Source organism: Ylistrum balloti, unplaced genomic scaffold, assembly GCF_031769215.1.
Source record: "Ylistrum balloti isolate Yb309-2 unplaced genomic scaffold, AGI_CSIRO_Ybal_v1 Utg369978, whole genome shotgun sequence".
Lineage (NCBI taxonomy): Eukaryota > Metazoa > Mollusca > Bivalvia > Pectinida > Pectinidae > Ylistrum > Ylistrum balloti.
This window is the reverse complement of record NW_026782067.1, coordinates 646,548-665,961: the sequence shown is the minus strand read 5'-3', so window position 1 is coordinate 665,961 and position 19,414 is coordinate 646,548. Positions and strand designations below refer to the sequence as shown.

Genomic DNA, 19,414 nt, shown 5'->3' with positions numbered 1-19,414 from the left:
TCATTTTCTGTCTACACGGAACACATTAGCCACGACATGTTTTCCCTTTTCTTGCGCATATGCGATAACTTTAAGTTTAAAAGAAATATCTTATTTATGGTGTAATGACAAATTGGGATTGGAATAGCTATAGATTGATATTATTTTAATATTATATAATGACATACAAGTAATGAGAACACAAGGTCATGACCTTATTACTACATCTCTTAACAGAAGTTGAGACGCTCTGTCTAATTGTCATTTCATACACAACTACAGGTCACCATGAGTACAAATGACAACAATATTTATGCTAGTGCAGTTTCTTACATCAATGCCAAAACATTTGTTAATTTGCTTAACAATGATTGAAGCATTATACAGACATGATGGCTATAGACTCTGTTTATATCCTTATATTTACACCTAACAACCTTCCGAGTCTGAAATTTTGTGTTCTATTAAACGCCCCCTCCTTGGAAAATTGCATGCCTCCGGGGTGTTTATTAGAATAAATACGGTAATTACTACCATAAGACTTGGGGAAAAAGAATAAAAGGAGCTTACCAGCCTTGTCAAGACTTTTCTACTTACTAGCGTACTATAGAAAACCACTGGCTTTTACAACCATAATACAACAAACTGCACATTCAGAATTCCCACTAAATACTGGAACACTGACATCAGGTAAACAACCGAGGTGCTCCATTAGTTACATTTATTGATATGTACAACATACAGTATTATTACATTTTTTTAATACATGTTACATATAATTTTATATTTATTTCTTTATGCGCACTACATGCAATGATATAATATTGGCTGATATGAAATACACAACATACTTTGATTGATATACAGTACAGGTACAAACACATTATATATAAGGGATTTTTAACAGTCCAGTACTTTGCACATTATAATAGAAACTTTTGGAGAAAAGTCATTCTAAGTGGAAAAGATGTAATGCTGCGTTTTTGTGCACTCTATGATGTTAATCTACTTAGTCTGTGTTTTATATTGTATATGTAACAATCATGTGCATGTTTATGTCCATTATGCTTGTCTCTAAGAAACTTGACCTGTGACTGTGCATTGAATATTGTGTAGTTGTTTTGAAGTAGGTAGTTGTCTTGTGGGTACATGCAGTTGTCATGGTTTCGGGTACCTGCAGTTGTCACAAGGTAGTTAGTTGTCTTGGAATGGGTATTTGCAGTTGTCTCAGAGTCGTTAGTTGTCTTTGAGTGGGTAGTTGTCATGGTTTCGGGTACCTGCAGTTGTCTCAGAGTAGTTAGTTGTCTTTGTGTGGGTAGTTGTCTTTGAGTGGGTAGTTGTCGTGGTTTCGGGTACCTGCAGTTGTCTCAGAGTCGTTAGTTGTCTTTGAGTGGGTAATTCTCTTGAAGTGGGTTATCTCATAGCATTTATCGACATTCAGACTATCAAAACATCAACAATTATTGTTAAAAACTATGTTTATCTAACGTTTATGATAATTGCCCACACAGAAATATAGTTCCAAACTTCAACAGATTTTATATACCAAGGTACAAACATTGGTATACAAAACCTAGATAACGTTGTCATGGTTGTTTTAGTGATTTTGGAATGTATTTATGGTATTTTGGTGGTTGTTTCAGCAGTGTATTTATGGTATTTTGGTGGTTGTTTCAGTAGTGTATTTATGGTATTTTGGTGGTTGTTTCAGCAGTGTATTAATGGTATTTTGGTGGTTGTTTCAGCAGTGTATTAATGGTATTTTGGTGGTTGTATCAGCAGTGTATTAATGGTATTTTGGTGGTTGTTTCAGCAGTATATTTATGGTATTTTGGTGGTTGTTTCAGTAGTGTATTTATGGTATTTTGGTGGTTGTATCAGCAGTGTATTAATGGTATTTTGGTGGTTGTTTCAGTAGTGTATTTATGGTATTTTTGTTATTGTTTCAGTAGTGTATTTATGGTATTTTGGTGGTTGTTTCAGCAGTATATTTATGGTATTTTGGTGGTTGTTTCAGCAGTGTATTTATGGTATTTTGGTGGTTGTTTCAGCAGTATATTTATGGTATTTTGGTGGTTGTTTCAGCAGTGTATTTATGGTATTTTGGTGGTTGTTTCAGTAGTGTATTTATGGTATTTTGGTGGTTGTTTCAGCAGTGTATTAATGGTATTTTGGTGGTTGTTTCAGCAGTGTATTTATGGTATTTTGGTGGTTGTTTCAGCAGTGTATTTATGGTATTTTGGTGATTCTTTCAGCAGTGTATTAATGGTATTTTGGTGGTTGTTTCAGCAGTGTATTTATGGTATTTTGGTGGTTGTTTCAGCAGTGTATTTATGGTATTTTGGTGGTTGTTTCAGCAGTATATTTATGGTATTTTGGTTGTTGTTTCAGCAGTGTATTTATGGTATTTTGGTTGGTTGGTTCAGCAGTATATTTATGTTATTTTGGTGGTTGTTTCAGCAGTGTATTTATGGTATTTTGATCGTTGTTTCAGTAGTATATTTATGGTATTTTGGTGATTGTTTCAGCAGTGTATTTATGGTATTTGGGTGATTCTTTCAGCAGTGTATTAATGGTATTTTGGTGGTTGTTTCAGTAGTGTATTTATGGTATTTTGGTGATTCTTTCAGCAGTGTATTTATAGTATTTTGGTTGGTTGTTTCAGCAGTATATTTATGGTATTTTGGTGATTATTTCAGCAGTGTATTAATGGTATTTTGGTGATTCTTTCAGCAGTGTATTAATGGTATTTTGGTGGTTGTTTCAGCAGTGTATTTATGGTATTTTGGTGGTTGTATCAGCAGTGTATTTATGGTATTTTGGTGATTATTTCTGCAGTGTATTTATAGTATTTTGGTGGTTGTTTCAGTAGTGTATTTATGGTATTTTGGTGGTTGTATCAGCAGTGTATTAATGGTATTTTGATCGTTGTTTCAGTAGTGTATTTATGGTATTTTTGTTATTGTTTCAGCGGTGTATTTATGCAAGAGGACAATGCAGAACAAACAACGCTTAGAATTAGCAGATTACGAGGCAGAAAACTTGGCAAGACTCCAGAAAATGTTTTCTAGGAAATGGGAATTTATCTTTATGCAAGCTGAAGCCCAGGCAAAGTAAGTAATGGGTTTTTGATTTTATAATACATTAATGTTTTTTGGTTTTAATCTGAGAAAACTTAGGAATGGTAATGTGATCAAAATATGTTATGAGATGTATAGGTCTTTAAAACAGACATAAATCTGTTCATTTTTGGCTGTAAAGGTATAAAGAAGCTACATGTCTATATGTACTAGGCAGTTTGATGTCACTCATCAAAGTATCACTTCATCGTATCATCATGAATTTTGTCTAAATGTCACCAGTTCGAATGATATTTATACTGGCACAATATAAAGAGTAGATTAGACAGAATTATACAAGTGGTTTTGAGATTCTTTGTTCTTAGTTTCATACTAGAAGTTGAGATTGCACTCGTTACCTAGAAAACTGAAACTCTTCCACACACAACTTCCAGTAACTTTAACTTTTTTTGTTCTCTATCATAACATAGGAGTTGCAGGTTCACACCTGTGTTATATGTTGTCATGTTGAAATCTACAGTTTCTTCATCATTAACATCAAAAAAATGGGTACACATGACTCAAGTGGAGGCATATGTTCTCCATTCTCCACTAGCCCGTTACTTTTCCTGTCACCGCGACTCCAGGTCTATCAGGTCACCAACAATCAACAATGAAGCGAGACTCCACACTACTCCCTATTCTCTGCAATCGTGGAGGAATGGGGTGAAAACATTGAGGACATGGGACACTAATTCCTCCATGCTTACTTTACCTATTCTATTGTGGTTAGTCCTCCCCATGTACAGAGATCTCCACTAACACGAAGAGCAGCTTCTCTGCACCAAAGTTTATTATCCTCATGTAGGGAATATTAATCCCAATTCTGAGTATTTAACATTTTACCGTGTTAATCTCACACATGTCACTTACCCATAATGTAGCCTTCCAAAATATGTAGCAAATTAAACATCATTGGTTATACACATTGATGACAGTGAAAATCACCTTGTTGCTTTTTTCAATGCCAGTCTAGATAAAGTAAAATTTTAAGTCAGCGATGTCGGCATTGATAGTTATTTTTGAAATTAAACAGAATCATGTGGATGGATTCTTCATTATTCTAATATTTTACTGTCAATATTAAAAAAAAGAATGTGTGAAATGGATGTATCTGCCCATATATACATGTACATGTATAGGCAAGATGATAGTAATACTGACAGTAGTCTAAGATTGGTTTATCTACAATACAAAGGAGTGCGATAACAGTACAATAACTGTACAACAATATTTTCAGCGTGATTTAAAACTATGTATACTATTTGTCTGAACACCGCTGCCTGCCATGTAGTTGTTTCTGAAGTAGTCACTGGGGTGCTGTCACAGGAAAAGTTAATTGGGTAGATTTTACATCAAACTGCATCTTCGGACTACAAGTTTGGCTTCGTTATTTAAGTATCTGTCTTTGTAAATATTTCACTGAAGTTACTGTCCTAACTTAATCTGAGATCTCAGGTTCTGAGAGACATGTGTCAGCCTTGCACAAGATTACATTCTACATCAAATATATTGATTTTACATTGAAAAGCCATGACTCAGTTGATAATAAACTTTTGCAATTTCAAAGAAACATTCACTGTCTACAAAACAGTTGCCAATGTCTTCACATATAATGGACATAGACCTGCACCTGGATTTAAGATGAATGGTCACAGGTAACAGTTTCTTTTGTGTGTTTGTGTGTACCTGGCCAGGGACTACACCATAATATGGATCTATATTTTTCCCCTGCAAAATTCCATTTACACAGATGCAAGAAGCAGTATGTTACATAAATTGTGATATAATGACGCATAATGATGGCAACCATAACATGTATGCAAAGGTTATATGTAATTCACATGAACAGGGACATATAGATTAATATATGTCTGTGACACAAACTAGCATAAGTTACCTACATACATACATACATACATAAAAACCTATTGTCATTTTGTTGTTCTAGGTATTGGTTTTTAATGCTATTGAATTTAGCTTTAGCAGGTCCCAAAAACTACAAATTATCCAAGAGTCTTCAAACAGATATGTTTATGAAACAATGTTTTCAATGTAGACTGTAAATGTTCCTTACAAATTTATCTTCAATTTTGTGAATATATTCACGTTATTCATTTTTATATGATGTAAATGTGATCGTAAGTAACAGCGGACTGAAAAGAAGTAAACAATATTAAATGATCAGTATATGAAGTCGCGCACTCTCCCTGCATATTTATACACATTTGCTTTGCTGTCAAAATATGGCATCAAACTTATTGAATGCGGAAATTAGAATAAAAGAAAGACAAAGAGTAAAACTATTGCATACATATATATTCTGTATCATTCAGACTGTCACTGTAGTTGTCTCCCTTTGTGCTAATGATCTGCATGAAAGTGCAAAAAACTGATGTAATAAAACTAGAAACAATATTTTTCTTGATCAGGACATCTTTGGTTTTATTAAGAAAACTCGGTATGCAACAAATTTGTCTATTCTCAGCAAGACCAATTTTTGCTATGGAGGTGTTAAATTCTGTGTGTATTGTCTTATTTTTAAGCCCATAATGTGCCCCTTTAGTTTGTCTTTAGGCGTATGAGGAACACAGTCAGTGAATCACTGGCAGTAACAAGTTTTGACACTTCCAAGAGAGCCAGTATAGTACAATACCTTGATGACAAATTGTTGTCATTATCTGAGATCTTGTGGTTCTGTTTTGTTAACATTTGATGTAAAAGACATTCATGGATCATTAATGGTTGAATAGTTTTGTATATTTTACTTAATGTGGATTCGTATATTTTTACTTTGTCAAAAACCCAAGTGGTCTTTAACTGAAATTAACAAACATGGATGTCTGAGACAGTAAAACAATGAAACATTCAATATTTGGGATATTGTGTAAATTAGGTGTGAAGCTGTGGCTTTAACTAAGTTCAAATAAAGTCTACACATCTCACATTTCACTTGTTATTAGTTTGATAGACCTAATACACATTACAAAGTACCTCCTTTCTTCTCGACACCTGTGTCATCAGGCACAAAGTGTAGAGCAATGAACTGTCAAAGGTAAGTCAGTTCAGGAACGTTCAGGTACATGTAATGCTGGACTTTGGGTAGAAGGGTCAATTTATCAACATACAGGATTGTGTTTATTTGAAATTGTCTATGAGATAAAAGTGAGTGAATAAAACAAATAATAACACAAAATAACCAAAAAGCATTGATCTAGATCAGAGCAGTTTACATATCAAATTTTAATCATCAAATTATTACGTTTCATGTCCCTCAAAGGAAATCAGTTTTGTGACCAAACAATCAATATACAAGGAACAGATATCTGTTCTGTTTATGTAGAAGGGTTGGGTTCTTCAGTTCTCTTCTGATTTTACTTTCATTGCGGTTGTACATATCATAATGATAGTGTCACACACATTTCTATCATCAAATTTCAAAGTCTCTTTGTTTACAAGCTATTACTATATAGATCCACAGATTTTTATGCTGTATGTATGTTGGAAAGGACAGAAAGTTCATTGAAGGTATAATGTTTGATTCTTTGGTACATTTTTACAAAAACTTCATTGCCAAGTATAGCAAATGAAATCCATGACAAGGTCAACCACTGATAAAGTAGGGTGTATCTATGGAACTTTCCTTTGACATGAAACTCCTTGTGATAAGAACCAAGTAACGTTGTTACAGTTTGAGGTTCTAGCACCTAATAGATCAAATTAAATTCATTTATTCACAGTGTTAAAAAATGTATTACCTGAAGCAAGAAATATAAATGTAACAAGTTGCTGCACACACGTAGTTGTATGAGCAGCTGTCACGCACACAGACTGCACAATTTAATTGCTGAAGCACTGTGTGGCCAGATCTTCTACACTGTATGTGATGATGACACCACATTTTGACACCTCAAAACCTATAAGGATGATGTACGACTCCAACACATGCTAAAACAAGAAACACAATCAGGACTGGCAGAATATCCTAATGACTTCAGACAGGCGGCCATAGCTGTTTAATTTAATTTCAATATGTAATAAAATCCATTAAGGTTTGTGCTGTGTGTGGTAGTGAAGTTGATCTATGATGCTAGCTTCCCTCAGCTGGGCCAGATAAGTAATAGCCCAGCTATCTACCTACCTCTAGTGGAACAGGTCCCAAGGGCTTGTACCCCCAGCTTGTTTTTAAAAGTTGGACTGGACTGAAGAAGTGGTTTTGACAGTAGAATGTGACCTGAACCAGGCTAGGCTTTAATATCACTTTATCAGAATTGTGAATGAATGAAATTATATAAATGTATACAGGTCTGGACATGTTTGTAAAATTATATTTGATATAATATTGATCCAAGGACCTGAAGTGATTGTCTTGTGCTGCGGAGAAAACTAGTTTAATCATGGATTATGAATATCTATAGAGTGATGCTTTGAATCACGCATTTCTTTGATGGATTCAAGGACTGAATCAAAGACTCTCGACTTACAATGAATCTTACGGAGTTAAATAGTGATTAATTAGAGTCACGAAATACTGATCTGATCACCAATGAAATGACTCACAGGTTTACACAGCTTATTGACACGAGTTTTGGACCTTAACACTGTTGGGATTCTCTCTGTAGGATGTCATGAATCCTTGAATAAGATGTACTTCCTAACTAGTGCCCGTATACTTAACAGCTATCTAAGGATATAGTTTGTGTACAGCTATGTTATATGTTTCTGAACTAATCACTGTTCTTATAATGTTTATATTTCCCATGTAGCTGTTTTTAGTGGTTTTTAATGGGTTTGTTCTCTAAAGAACTCTCATCAAACTTCACACACCTATAAAGCATCAAAATATCCTTTAACAAGTTTGAGTTACAGGGTTGTAAGGCCAAGGTCAAGGTCACCATTCCTACTTTCTTTTTTCTTTCTTTTTTTTTTTTTTGAGAAAATCATTGTCAGCTCTCTAGCAGATATATTCCTTGAGATATTTTCATCAAACTTAACACACTTATTAAGCATCAAAACATCTGGGACAAGATCAAGTTTCCTGGTATTGAGTGCATGTCAAGTTCACAGCTACTACTAAAGTCATTTTCAACACTTTAGTGGCTTCACTCCTTCAGGGATTTTCATCAAATATGCTTTTAAAACACATAAATATATTAAACAGGTTGATGTTTCAGGATTGTGGAGTAAAGGTCAGGTCACTTAATTTCTTGTTACTGCTGTAGCAGCTCTACCCCATAAGGGATTTTCAGAAAAATCATTTCATTTTTAAAGTACTAAAATTAAAAAACTAGTGGGGTTAAGGTCAAGGTCAAGACCACCATTACTAGTGTTCAGAAAACTCGAGGAGCTTCATTTTGCCAGGATTTTCATCAGAGCTCATACACTTACAAATGTCTATAACACATTATTACACATCAATCATAAAACTGTATTGTCATTTATTGTTACATTAAAATCAGTTACAAACTAAATGATTACTTTTTATTTTTTTTCAAGTTAATACCAAACAGCACCTTTTTTATAAACCATTAGCTTGCGGGATTGTTAGGTGACATGTATTGCTTTAGCAATACTAGTATGCTTGTTGAACTAGTCCCAGTTCATATATCTAGTCAGTGTTTCTCAGTACAGCTGTTATGTTGTTGAAGTCCCTGAATCTGTATGTCCAGTCTATGTTTCCCCATACAGTTCTGTGGACGCTGGCCAAGTACGCCTGACCTAGTCACATCTTTATCTGCTGTTGGCTTACAATGTGAATTAAAAACCCATTAAAGGAAATTCCTAGTAACTAGGTGGTAGTTTATTTGACTTTTTAAATGTTTTTCTCTGTACAAACTTTTCTTGCAGTAATCATATAACATTATTTGTAGTCATTTAGGGCTGATAGTCACACCAACAGTATGTGGTGATCACAGACATTAACACCTGGTATTCAATGCACACAAATCAGACAAGAAAAGAACATCAGTGACATTTACAAAATTCAGTTAGGTTTGTACTTGGATAATGAACAGATGTCAGTGTTGTAGATTGCTTGCTAAAGGTCAAGGGTTGATGGTCATACGGTGTTCCTGATTGCTGACACATTGGTGTTATTTCTGGACATGAATAACTCTGTAACCCCAGAACTAATATAAAAAACATAAGAGACAATCATGCATTGTTTATCTTACAGGGTAGACAAGAAACGAGACAAATTGGAACGTAAAGTTCTAGACAGCCAAGAAAGAGCATTCTGGGATGTCCATCGACCTGTGGTATATAATTTCAAATATTAATATCCAGTCTGGGTTATGTAATTGAGTGATTTTGTATGGAATTCTAATGAGATAAACAATGATAAATCGTGATAATTTTCTACATCAATGTAAAAGTATGTCTGAAGGTGATAAACTGATAACCCTATTGTGAATGTATTTGTTCAGAATTGATCTTGATATATTTCTTCTCCAGCCGGGTTGTGTAAATACAACAGAAGTTGATATAAAGAAAGCATGTCGGATGAACCGCCATTCAAAAATGACACGGGTGAGTAAACGCATCTGCCAAGTCTGTTAAGTAATATATCTCTTTGGATATGAATTTCTGAATTCTTGAAAATGCACAAATAAATCCCTTCATCAGTGTGTTTATCTTGATTAAACTGTGTGTCATTTGTAAATCAAAGCACTGATAACAGCTGGGGCTAATGGCCAACTTAGTTTTGCTTATTTAAGGCCTATCTTCTGAATATTAACTGAAAAACCATGGTATTACATTAATTGACAGTCCTATTGTTGATCTGAATGTAGGGATGATTCCACCTCGTTGGTAATAATAGTTGTCTAATACAGAAGGATATGCATTTGTATTTTAGCATAACTACGCTGTACCAGGAGGACGGATTAGTCCCAGTGTGTCAGAAGCAGATCTACACAACCCTTGTGAAAGTATACGACATGAGGTAATGGCCAGTAATAGAGGGACTTTAGACTGTTCTTCTATTGTAACATAACCCTAATAATGCTTTGTTTCATTGTCGTTCACAAATTACTGGATAAATATATAATGCTGATATATAACTTGTTGTATAAACTTTCTCTGTGGTATCATCCATGTCTATATAATCTCAGCATTGATCAGGATTTCGTTTCTCAACAACCTATCATACCAAATCGTTGTTTAAGGAAGTTATGATAGGTCATCTGATTGGCTGAGGTAAGGTGAATGTAATGACCTATGATTTGCCATAGTCTCTGACTGGCCAGGACAAGAGGAATGTGATGGTCTTTGATTGGTCATTGATTGGTCATTGATTGGTCATTGCTGTTGATTGGCTAAAGCCAAATTAACATTATAGTTTACTTTAGGTTTCTTGAACTCATGCTTCATACTGTGCCTTCTTACTGAAAGTAGTTGCTTGAGATAGCTTTTCAAGTCATGAAAATAATTAGGGTCACTATTACTATAAATAGAGAAAAAAATTCTACTATTAGCCACTTAGGGAACACTTTACTAAGGGAATTTTTTGCGTTGTAATGATCTTTTTAAAATCAGGTTAGAAAGAAAGGTTAATTAAGCAAGTCTGAGATCCTTTTACTAATTGACATTTAGACTATTAACTAATTTACCATTGATATTTTACAACCTTAGATAATTATTACCACTTCTGATGTTAATTTGAGGTTGTAGTTTAATGAAACTTTAACTCATTACTGACTGAATCAGTTTAAAGGATATGATTTAGGTGCTGTGAACAGGCTCCTTGTGCCTCTTTTCCCATATTTAGGTCACTGACCTGAAGGGTTATTTATCAGCCTGATCAAAACCATAAAATTCTATCTGTTGCTGTGCAATCCTATTTGTTGCTCTGCTATAATAAGTTCTATCTTCTGTTAAAATTCCATTCATTGTTGTGCAATCCTATCTGTTGCTGTGTTGAACTAAGTACTGTCCATTTTATTATAAAATGGACATGCCAGAGGTCTCGTGTATTGCACACAGCATTAACATTAGAATTGATAGTTTGTATCAGATGTGTCTTGAAGTACAAGTTGGATGTTAAGTAAAAATCAATAATTTGATTTGTACAGCCTGTGGTATTGATAAGTCATTATTTCCATTCACATTGCATACAAATCTTTTTCAGCTTATTAGTGAATCCTAAAACAGATGCTTTTTAAATCCATATCAATTTATAAAAAATCAGATTGCAGTAAGTTAATTATATCTTGGATTGGAATGAAGCCCAGTCTGATACAAGATTTATGATAGTAGCTGCAGCAGTCCATGCCAATATTTGAGGAACTCGGCGAAGCATGATATCATATTTATTGCTGTAGAGGCAATAAATTAAATAATTTTTTCCTTGTCATGCATGTTAACTTGGAATAGTGCTGCCACCTGAGTTTAGCCCTTCCAGAATCAGCCTACGCCCACAACTACAATATATACCACAAATTACTAATTAATGTTTGCTTTTCCTAAATGGAGCATATGATTTGCCCCAAGTCATGATATGTGGTTACAAGATCAGGTTTTTATGGTACCTATTCATGGAATGTTCCAGCTGCAGAAAATACTATTTGCAATGATAGTGATAAACAATGATCTAATCACAAATCAGTCAAGTACTTCTGGAACAATTTCAGGAGAGAGGAGAAAGATATTCTTAACAATATGGGGCTAGTACATACATGTATGTCATTCAACACATATTTCATTGGCCATTACTGGATGATTTAGCTACAGATAATCAGTGTACACGTTGATACAGTGGTACACATATACAAAGGCCCTCAGTGGTACACATATACACATACACTCAGTAGTACACATAGACACAGGCCCTCAGCAGTACACATATACAAATGCCCTCAGTAGTACACATACAAAGGCCCTCAGTAGTACACATATACAAAGGCCCTCAGTGGTACACATATACACATGCACTCAGTAGTACACGTACACACAGGCCCTCAGTAGTACGCATATACAAAGGCTCTCAGTGGTACACATATACACATGCACTCAGTAGTACACATATACAAAGGCCCTCAGTGGTACACATATACACATGCACTCAGTAGTACACGTACACATACACACAGGCCCTCAGTAGTACAGTTACACACATGCACCAGTAGTACACGTACACACAGGCCCTCAGTAGTACAGTTACACACATGCACTCAGTAGTACAGATGCCAGACCTCAACTGAAGTCCTAGATATGGCTTTATTGATGTTTCTCCTTTGAGTGTAGGGAGACACTGTATTACTATAGGTTGTCCTGGTTCTTACTGAAAGTATACCTTTATTACTCTGTGATGAAGTGTAATATCTTATTGGCTCATTGTGACCTTAACATCAAGGTCAAAGGTCAAATAATTTCCTGTCCACATGATCATGAAAGTTACTGTATACCTTTATTACCTAATGATGAAGTGCAGTGCTTTGTAGTTTTTTTGTTTAATAAGTCAAATTACTGATTTAACAAGAGTTGTCATTTGTGGATACAAGTATTTACTTGTTAATTTCTGCATGTTTTACTGAATTTGTTACTTGTGATCAGCTATTAATGACTATTATGAAGTTAAATTGACTTACTAAACATAGCACAACGTAACAAAACTTGTCTTTATATTTCATTGTAGATCGACTCCTTAAAAAAGAAACTAGAGAAAAGAAGAGTAAAAATATCCAAAGTGACAGAGAGGTAAGTATAGCTGTGTATCACAGAATCGTGGTGTGTCACTATATCTATCTATAGTAAAGCATTTATAACCATGTCATGTTCATTTAACATTTTACTAATTAAGAAAACATTCATTATGGATATCTATTAAATATATTTTGACTTACTTCAGCAGTGATACAGCAGTGACAACAACAAACACTGGTCTTTGTCACCTGACTCATGATTTCATTTTGATATGTCAAACAAAAGTAGTGATAACCAGCATGTTACCTAAATATTGGTAGCTCAAAGGTATAACCAAATCAGTGGAAAAGGTCACATGGTAGTGAAAACAAAACCAGGTCAGAATGTATTGTACAGTTTCATCTTGTCTGATAATTTAAAAATAAACAACACAAAAACACAAAAAGAAGAAAAAAATGCTAATGACAAGAAAGCTATTTGCATGACAAATTGTGAAAAGAAATTTTTGGTTTTATTTGCACCTAAATGAAGTGGATTCATCAGCTGCCATTGTTTTTGCTGGGCTATATTATGTATAACAATTAAATTTGTTTTAGCTATGTGGCGTACTATGAACAATATGCTGAGTTTGACCCCTTTATAATGAGTCCTGACCCCTCCAATCCGTGGGTAACTGACTGCATAGACTTCTGGGAAATGGAGAAAACAGTGTAAGTAAACATATGTGGGTCTGAGTGAGCTATGTATTTTGGGTATAGAAAGATGAGGCCAGGCTGGGAAGTGGGTTATAGAATCTGGTTAGAGAATGGTGAGGCAACGGGAAACAATTTGTTATAGTGTGGGCAAAGTGACGTAACCCTCTAGTTAGAGGAAATAGGGGGCAGACTGGGCAATGTGTTATAGACTCTGGTTGGAGAATGGTGAGGCAACGGGACACAATTTGTTATAGTGTGGGCAAAGTGATGTAACCCTCTAGTTAGAGGAAATAGGGGGCAGGTTTGAAAACGTGTGGTAGACATGATGGATTGTCCATGAATGTAGGTGGTGATGTAGTTACAATTGATATGTTATGTAGGTGGTAAGCCTTGAAAGAGGAACGTCTATATTAAAATCTTGCCTTGATGATATTTTGCAGAATTGATTCATATTTATGCATAAATGAAAAATACATGTTATTGTTTTCATGGTGAAATTCACTTGAAAATAAACAGGATAAAAAAAGGTATAGCTCTGTTGTAAAACGAAAGTCATACTAATAGTTACTGATAGGAAAATAGTAATGAAGAGAGTATTTTGTATTACAATTAATGTTGGCATGATCAAACACATCCTCAAAAATTTAGAAGAATATTAATACTTTGAATGAAAATAATAAATGGTATTTTGATAAAGTCTAGTACTGGCTAGTGATATTATAAACCAGCCATTTTACCACAGCACTAAAGTTGAATTTGAAAAAGAAATGCATAGAATGATCTATGCCCCGTTCTCCAAAAGTAACCTTGACTCTACATGTTTTCTGTTTGGAGTAATGGAGAAAGTGTCCAGTTTTATAACAATCTGTAGATGACCTTACCCGGTGAGAGTGTTTGTTTTAGTCCTTCTATGTGTACTGTATGGAGGATTCACTGGTGTTATTTAGTTATCTACTCTGTTTAATGCAGCAATCCACGAGATATTCCACAACGCAGGGTAAAACGCTGGGCGTTTTCTATAGAGGAACTATTGGGGGACCCAGCAGGAAAAGAACAGTTTAGCAAATTTTTAGATAAAGAATTCAGTGGAGAAAATTTGAAGTAAGTGCATCAATTCAAAACTCTCTTTAATTTTTAATTTTGGAAGGTGATATCTACGATAAGAATCATGGTTTGTTTTTCTTATTTAATTGTCTTTTGAAAAATGTTATGTTCAGCATTTTGCTCAACCACTAACTTTTTATTTGAATTCCTCTTTGCATAGTTTTACAATTTGGTCATTGTTGATATGCATGGACAACTCCTTCACATTATTGAATTCTTTACATGAAATGTATTGCAAGACTAAGTGGTATGTAACTAACCCATCACTTTGACAGGTTCTGGACAGCGTGTCGGGACCTGAAGGGGCTAGCTATGAAGAAAGTTAATTGTAAAGTACATGAAATTTTCTCGTAAGTATGGCTTTTATTTAATTTTATAGGATAAAGTACTGCAGTGTTAGCATTTTGTTAGGTTACAAGGTTTTGAAGTCATCTAATTTTGAATAATATGGGTTAACATCATATAATGTGCAGGCAAATTTGATTGCCTGATTATAAGTCTAATAATGAAAACTTGGGACTATGTTAATTCTGAAACTATAATTTATTATGATAACAGTTACTTGTTCCTTCAAATTTATTTAATTAACGTTATCCTAAATCAGGATAATGTCAGAAATACGCTCCATACAGTATTGAGATATGCAAGTTCAGGAAACAAAGAACGTTAATTTAAATGATGGACTGCTTTCATTTGATATTTACAAAAGCATGCTGGTGTTTCAAATTGGATTTTTTTCTCCGGTTGACATTTTCATTGTTAGAAATGACTTCTACACTGATTCAAACGTGTATAAATGTATTTGATTTCTTGTTTAATTGATTTTACATTGTATAAGGTGAGATGTTTTAACCATTTGTAAACATTTCTCCACTCGTTATTGATGACTGAAGACTTCCTGTAATATCAAGAGACAAACCAGAAGTGCTGACAACAAAAACAGATATAGGGTTTATAGTCAGTTTATGTCATTTATAGGGTTAAAGATGCCATGCACTCTAATTGTCACTATGTTACAGAGAGTTCTTGGCTCCTGGTGCTCACAACCCTGTCAATGTAGATAGTCGTATAACAGAACTTGTACGATCGCGGGTGGAAAACTGCCCCAACCGATATTGTTTTGAAGAAGCTCAGGTATGTGTTTGATAAATTCTACCTTCAGTTTCAATTCAATCTGTGGTAATAATGAATACTCCCAGCCAAGTTATGTAGGTATTTATATATATGTTTGGCTGTGCTTTGTCTAATAATCTTGGTTTGTTATGATAATGAAGACCCTCAATTTTATTAATTTTTTAGTTTATATAAGTGTCGTAACTTTAAACATTGTATCTTGCGATCAAAATAATCAACATAAAGGACAAGACATACAACTGTTGACCTATTGGCGATTGCCTTTTGTCCAACGTTGTGCGCCTGTAAACTTTTAACATTTTCAACTTATTCTCAAAAACACCTGCACCGATTTCAGTGAAATTATATGGAAACCTTCCCGAACCAAAGATGAACACAAGTGGTGAATTAAATAGTTCCCAACCCAAGGGGTCTGTGGGGTGGAGCATAAAGCTCTCAAATTGATTCATATTTTAAAAATCAGCTTCTTAGATATGGTAGAATCAAATGGATAGAAGATTCTTGATGTGCTCTATTAAAACTGGGAATTTCATGGCCCTAAGGTCCCACCTTCCCCCTAGGGATGGAGTAAAGCTTCTATAGTTTTTATGAAAAAATTGCCTGTTTTTCTTGAAATTGTTTATTCCCACTGGAAATAACTTGATAAGAATTAGTAGTATAGGATGACAGTTTTGATAGTAGGTATATACTGACACTGGCTAACCTACAAGGGATTAAAACATATTACTTAAATCACACTGTCATCAATGTCACAATCTCTTTTTCATGTTGCTTGAAAGCTACTTACCTGATAACCTTTATATTTAATATTGCTTATTTCAGGTGACTGTCAAGGCCACTAGGCCCCTTGTTATCATAGATTTATAGTCGATTTAAGAATAAATTAAATAAAAAGTAAATATGAGTAAATAAAAATGATATTCTCTAATTGAATTTTTCAGGATCACATATTCAAGCTTATGAAAAGTGACAGTTACAGTCGTTACCTTCGCTCAGATATGTACAAAGAATTTTTAAGTGGAACCAGGAAAAAAGTAAGACTTCTACCAGCAATAGCAAGCAACTTCTCAGCGTTCAAGCACTCATCCTGACTGACTGTGTCGTATTGTCCATCCTGTCCTGTAGTTCGTCCCAACACTTGTATCCCATGTGACACTCCCATAGTCCATTTGATATTGTGGTGTGCTGTACTATCCCATGACAAGTCCAGAAAGCTCTAAATGACCTGTTGCCATGGTGATACATTATTAGACAATCTGATACTGGAGTAAAATTAAAGAAGATGTCACATTAACAGACTGAATGAAATATCATAGAGTGGGTTTCAGTGCTTATGAATAGGAGAGATTCCTCCAAAGTCATTACCCCATTATGTCTGTGACTTAAAACAAAATTTTCCATATCAGAGCAGTACCCCCTTCCTGTGTATCAATTACAGTCAAGAACATTATTGTTTCCGGACATTGCTAACCTTGACAACATGAGCTTAAGGCTTCCCATGGGATGTACAGCTTTCTGTGTCTAGTTGTGTGGTATGTTGGTGGTCCACTAAGCATCTAAACACTTGGATTTGGTCCAAAACTTTTTTGTGAATACTTTTCTTTGTTCAACCGACAAGATGCTACACAAATCATGGACTGACAAGATTTTTGGAAAATAAACTTTGAGGATTTTCATTTATATTCTGTTTAGTTGCTCAAACCGAAAACAATATGTATAGTTATCCAAACATTTTACTGGCTGAAAGAAAGCTGGAATGTCAGTGTAGGTATTTCCTGAATATGCCCATGATTTTTGTTTAAATTATTTGTTTTCGTTAACCATGAATGATTGTGTGATATAGTTTAATCACTTTAACCTCAAAATGTATTGTTTCTTTTCTAATCTTATTTTAATTTCATACAAAGTTGCTGTATTACTGATTCTTTCATTTGTTGCCTTCTTTACTTACAAAATATTTACATTTGTAAATAGACATCCTAGAATGAGCCATAAGGAGTCCAGATAGTTAGATATATATTTTATTTTGTAGTTGTTATTTATTAATCACTCAATCCGGAAAGAGATTATAAAATTGGAATGTAATTTATTTTTAATTTTTATGACGTGGACATTAAAAGTCCATTGTGGGTTTGATCATTTGTTACTGTTATAACAAGAATTTGTCTATTGGGACCAAGAGCAGATTGTCTCCCCTGCACTGGGTTCTCCTTCAGAATAAAATGCATTCATAAGTGATATTACAACTTATTTGCTGAAGGTCTTCCTTTTTCACTGTATCATTTTAATTGTCATATGCCATGAAAATATGACTGAGTTTGTGGGAATGACTGAATAATTTTTAATATTATCTAGGTACAGTTAGATTCCACTTGGGTTTAATCACCCATTGATATGAGGGAAAGAGACAAGTAGCAATTCATATGAATAAAACTTTTCTTTATGTTACTATTCAGTTCCTGTTGTGGCCAACTTTGAAATATGTTCAACTGTAAATTATTATTTAAAATTTTATTCAGAATGAGAAGTATCTGTTGAAATATGACGGAAAATATATATTTTGAAATAATTTTGATTAGTCGAGGGAAAAAAGGAGAATGAATGGAGATAGAAAAGAGCAATATTGTAATGTATTATGGAATTTTAATTCAGAGATGACAGAGATAAGATTGGAATGTTCTGAACGACCGTGTAGGATAATCTTTGACATTTCCTTTCTTGATATTTTACTACAGTCAAATGAGATAAAATGCTTATTAGTTGTGAAGGGAGCATTTGGCTTAGATAAGTTATGTCTCTGTAGCATGTCTGAATTGTGATAGGTTTGGGAACAATGTTTTGCTCACTTTTGTAATTTTAAAGAAAGGAAACTACACACTGAAACAAACTGACCAAATTTCTAAATGACTGTATATGTATATGTTATTCATATTGCAACCATTGCCTCATCATTTAGCTTTTGCTTATGCTGGCATAATGCTTCAATATACTTGTATATTTATTAATGGAATATTAGTGGGTCATTATGATAAAAGTGCCCCGACTGTTGACATTGTTACTGTCCTTACATAAACATTGGTCAGTGAATCCAGATGAGGTTTTGTAATCTGTATAAAATATCTTATTGTGATGTATTTTTTAAATGTATACATCTAAAGGAGGGAACAGCTAATGAAGAGCCAGGCATGTGTTGTAGATACAATTACTAGTCTTATTTAATTTGTTTGAAGCAGCACTTTATTTTTGTATAACACCTGTGATAGAATTTCCTAGTGGTGTACTTACACATGTTATAATTACTGATGTAGATTTGTTCCATTAGCACTCCATATTTTTGTTTCACTGGGTTAACAATTTTTATCTTTTTGTGTGCTATTGTTTCTTATTATTGTTATTAATTTTCAGTCTCTAATTGTTGATTTTATTATTTAAATTTATTATTTGAAATTTCTAGATTTTTTTATTGTTTGCAAATTAATTTTTTTTCAGAATATTTAATTCTTCCTGTAAACATGTACATATTTTCTATATAGATATAATACTGAATGTAATATAGATCTGCTAAAGTTATTTATTCTTGTTCAACACAGTATATTTTAATGAGTTTGCATGAAAAAATTTGTAGATGAATTTACATGAAAAAAATAAAATGAAATTACGAAATATATGAACTTTGTTAGTGATTTATTTACCTAATATCTCATCAGACAGAATGACTTTGAATTTTACTTGATATCGTAA

General features: G+C 33.9%; 1 protein-coding gene across 3 annotated transcripts in view; it reads left to right on the top strand.

The window, feature by feature from the left end:
* The window catches only part of LOC132547782 (regulator of G-protein signaling 7-like), a 71,014-nt gene extending 51,874 nt beyond the window's left edge, over window positions 1-19,140 (top strand). For all 3 annotated transcript variants that reach the window (XM_060211582.1, XM_060211583.1, XM_060211584.1), the window contains 10 exons: window positions 2,951-3,092; window positions 9,274-9,355; window positions 9,552-9,626; window positions 9,955-10,041; window positions 12,733-12,794; window positions 13,337-13,450; window positions 14,405-14,536; window positions 14,815-14,889; window positions 15,559-15,673; window positions 16,615-19,140. In XM_060211582.1, the coding sequence (XP_060067565.1) occupies window positions 2,951-3,092; window positions 9,274-9,355; window positions 9,552-9,626; window positions 9,955-10,041; window positions 12,733-12,794; window positions 13,337-13,450; window positions 14,405-14,536; window positions 14,815-14,889; window positions 15,559-15,673; window positions 16,615-16,764 (1,034 nt within the window). In that variant the 3' untranslated portion in view covers window positions 16,765-19,140. The remainder of the gene's footprint in view (window positions 1-2,950; window positions 3,093-9,273; window positions 9,356-9,551; window positions 9,627-9,954; window positions 10,042-12,732; window positions 12,795-13,336; window positions 13,451-14,404; window positions 14,537-14,814; window positions 14,890-15,558; window positions 15,674-16,614) is intronic.
* The last annotated feature ends 274 nt before the right edge of the window (window positions 19,141-19,414 follow it).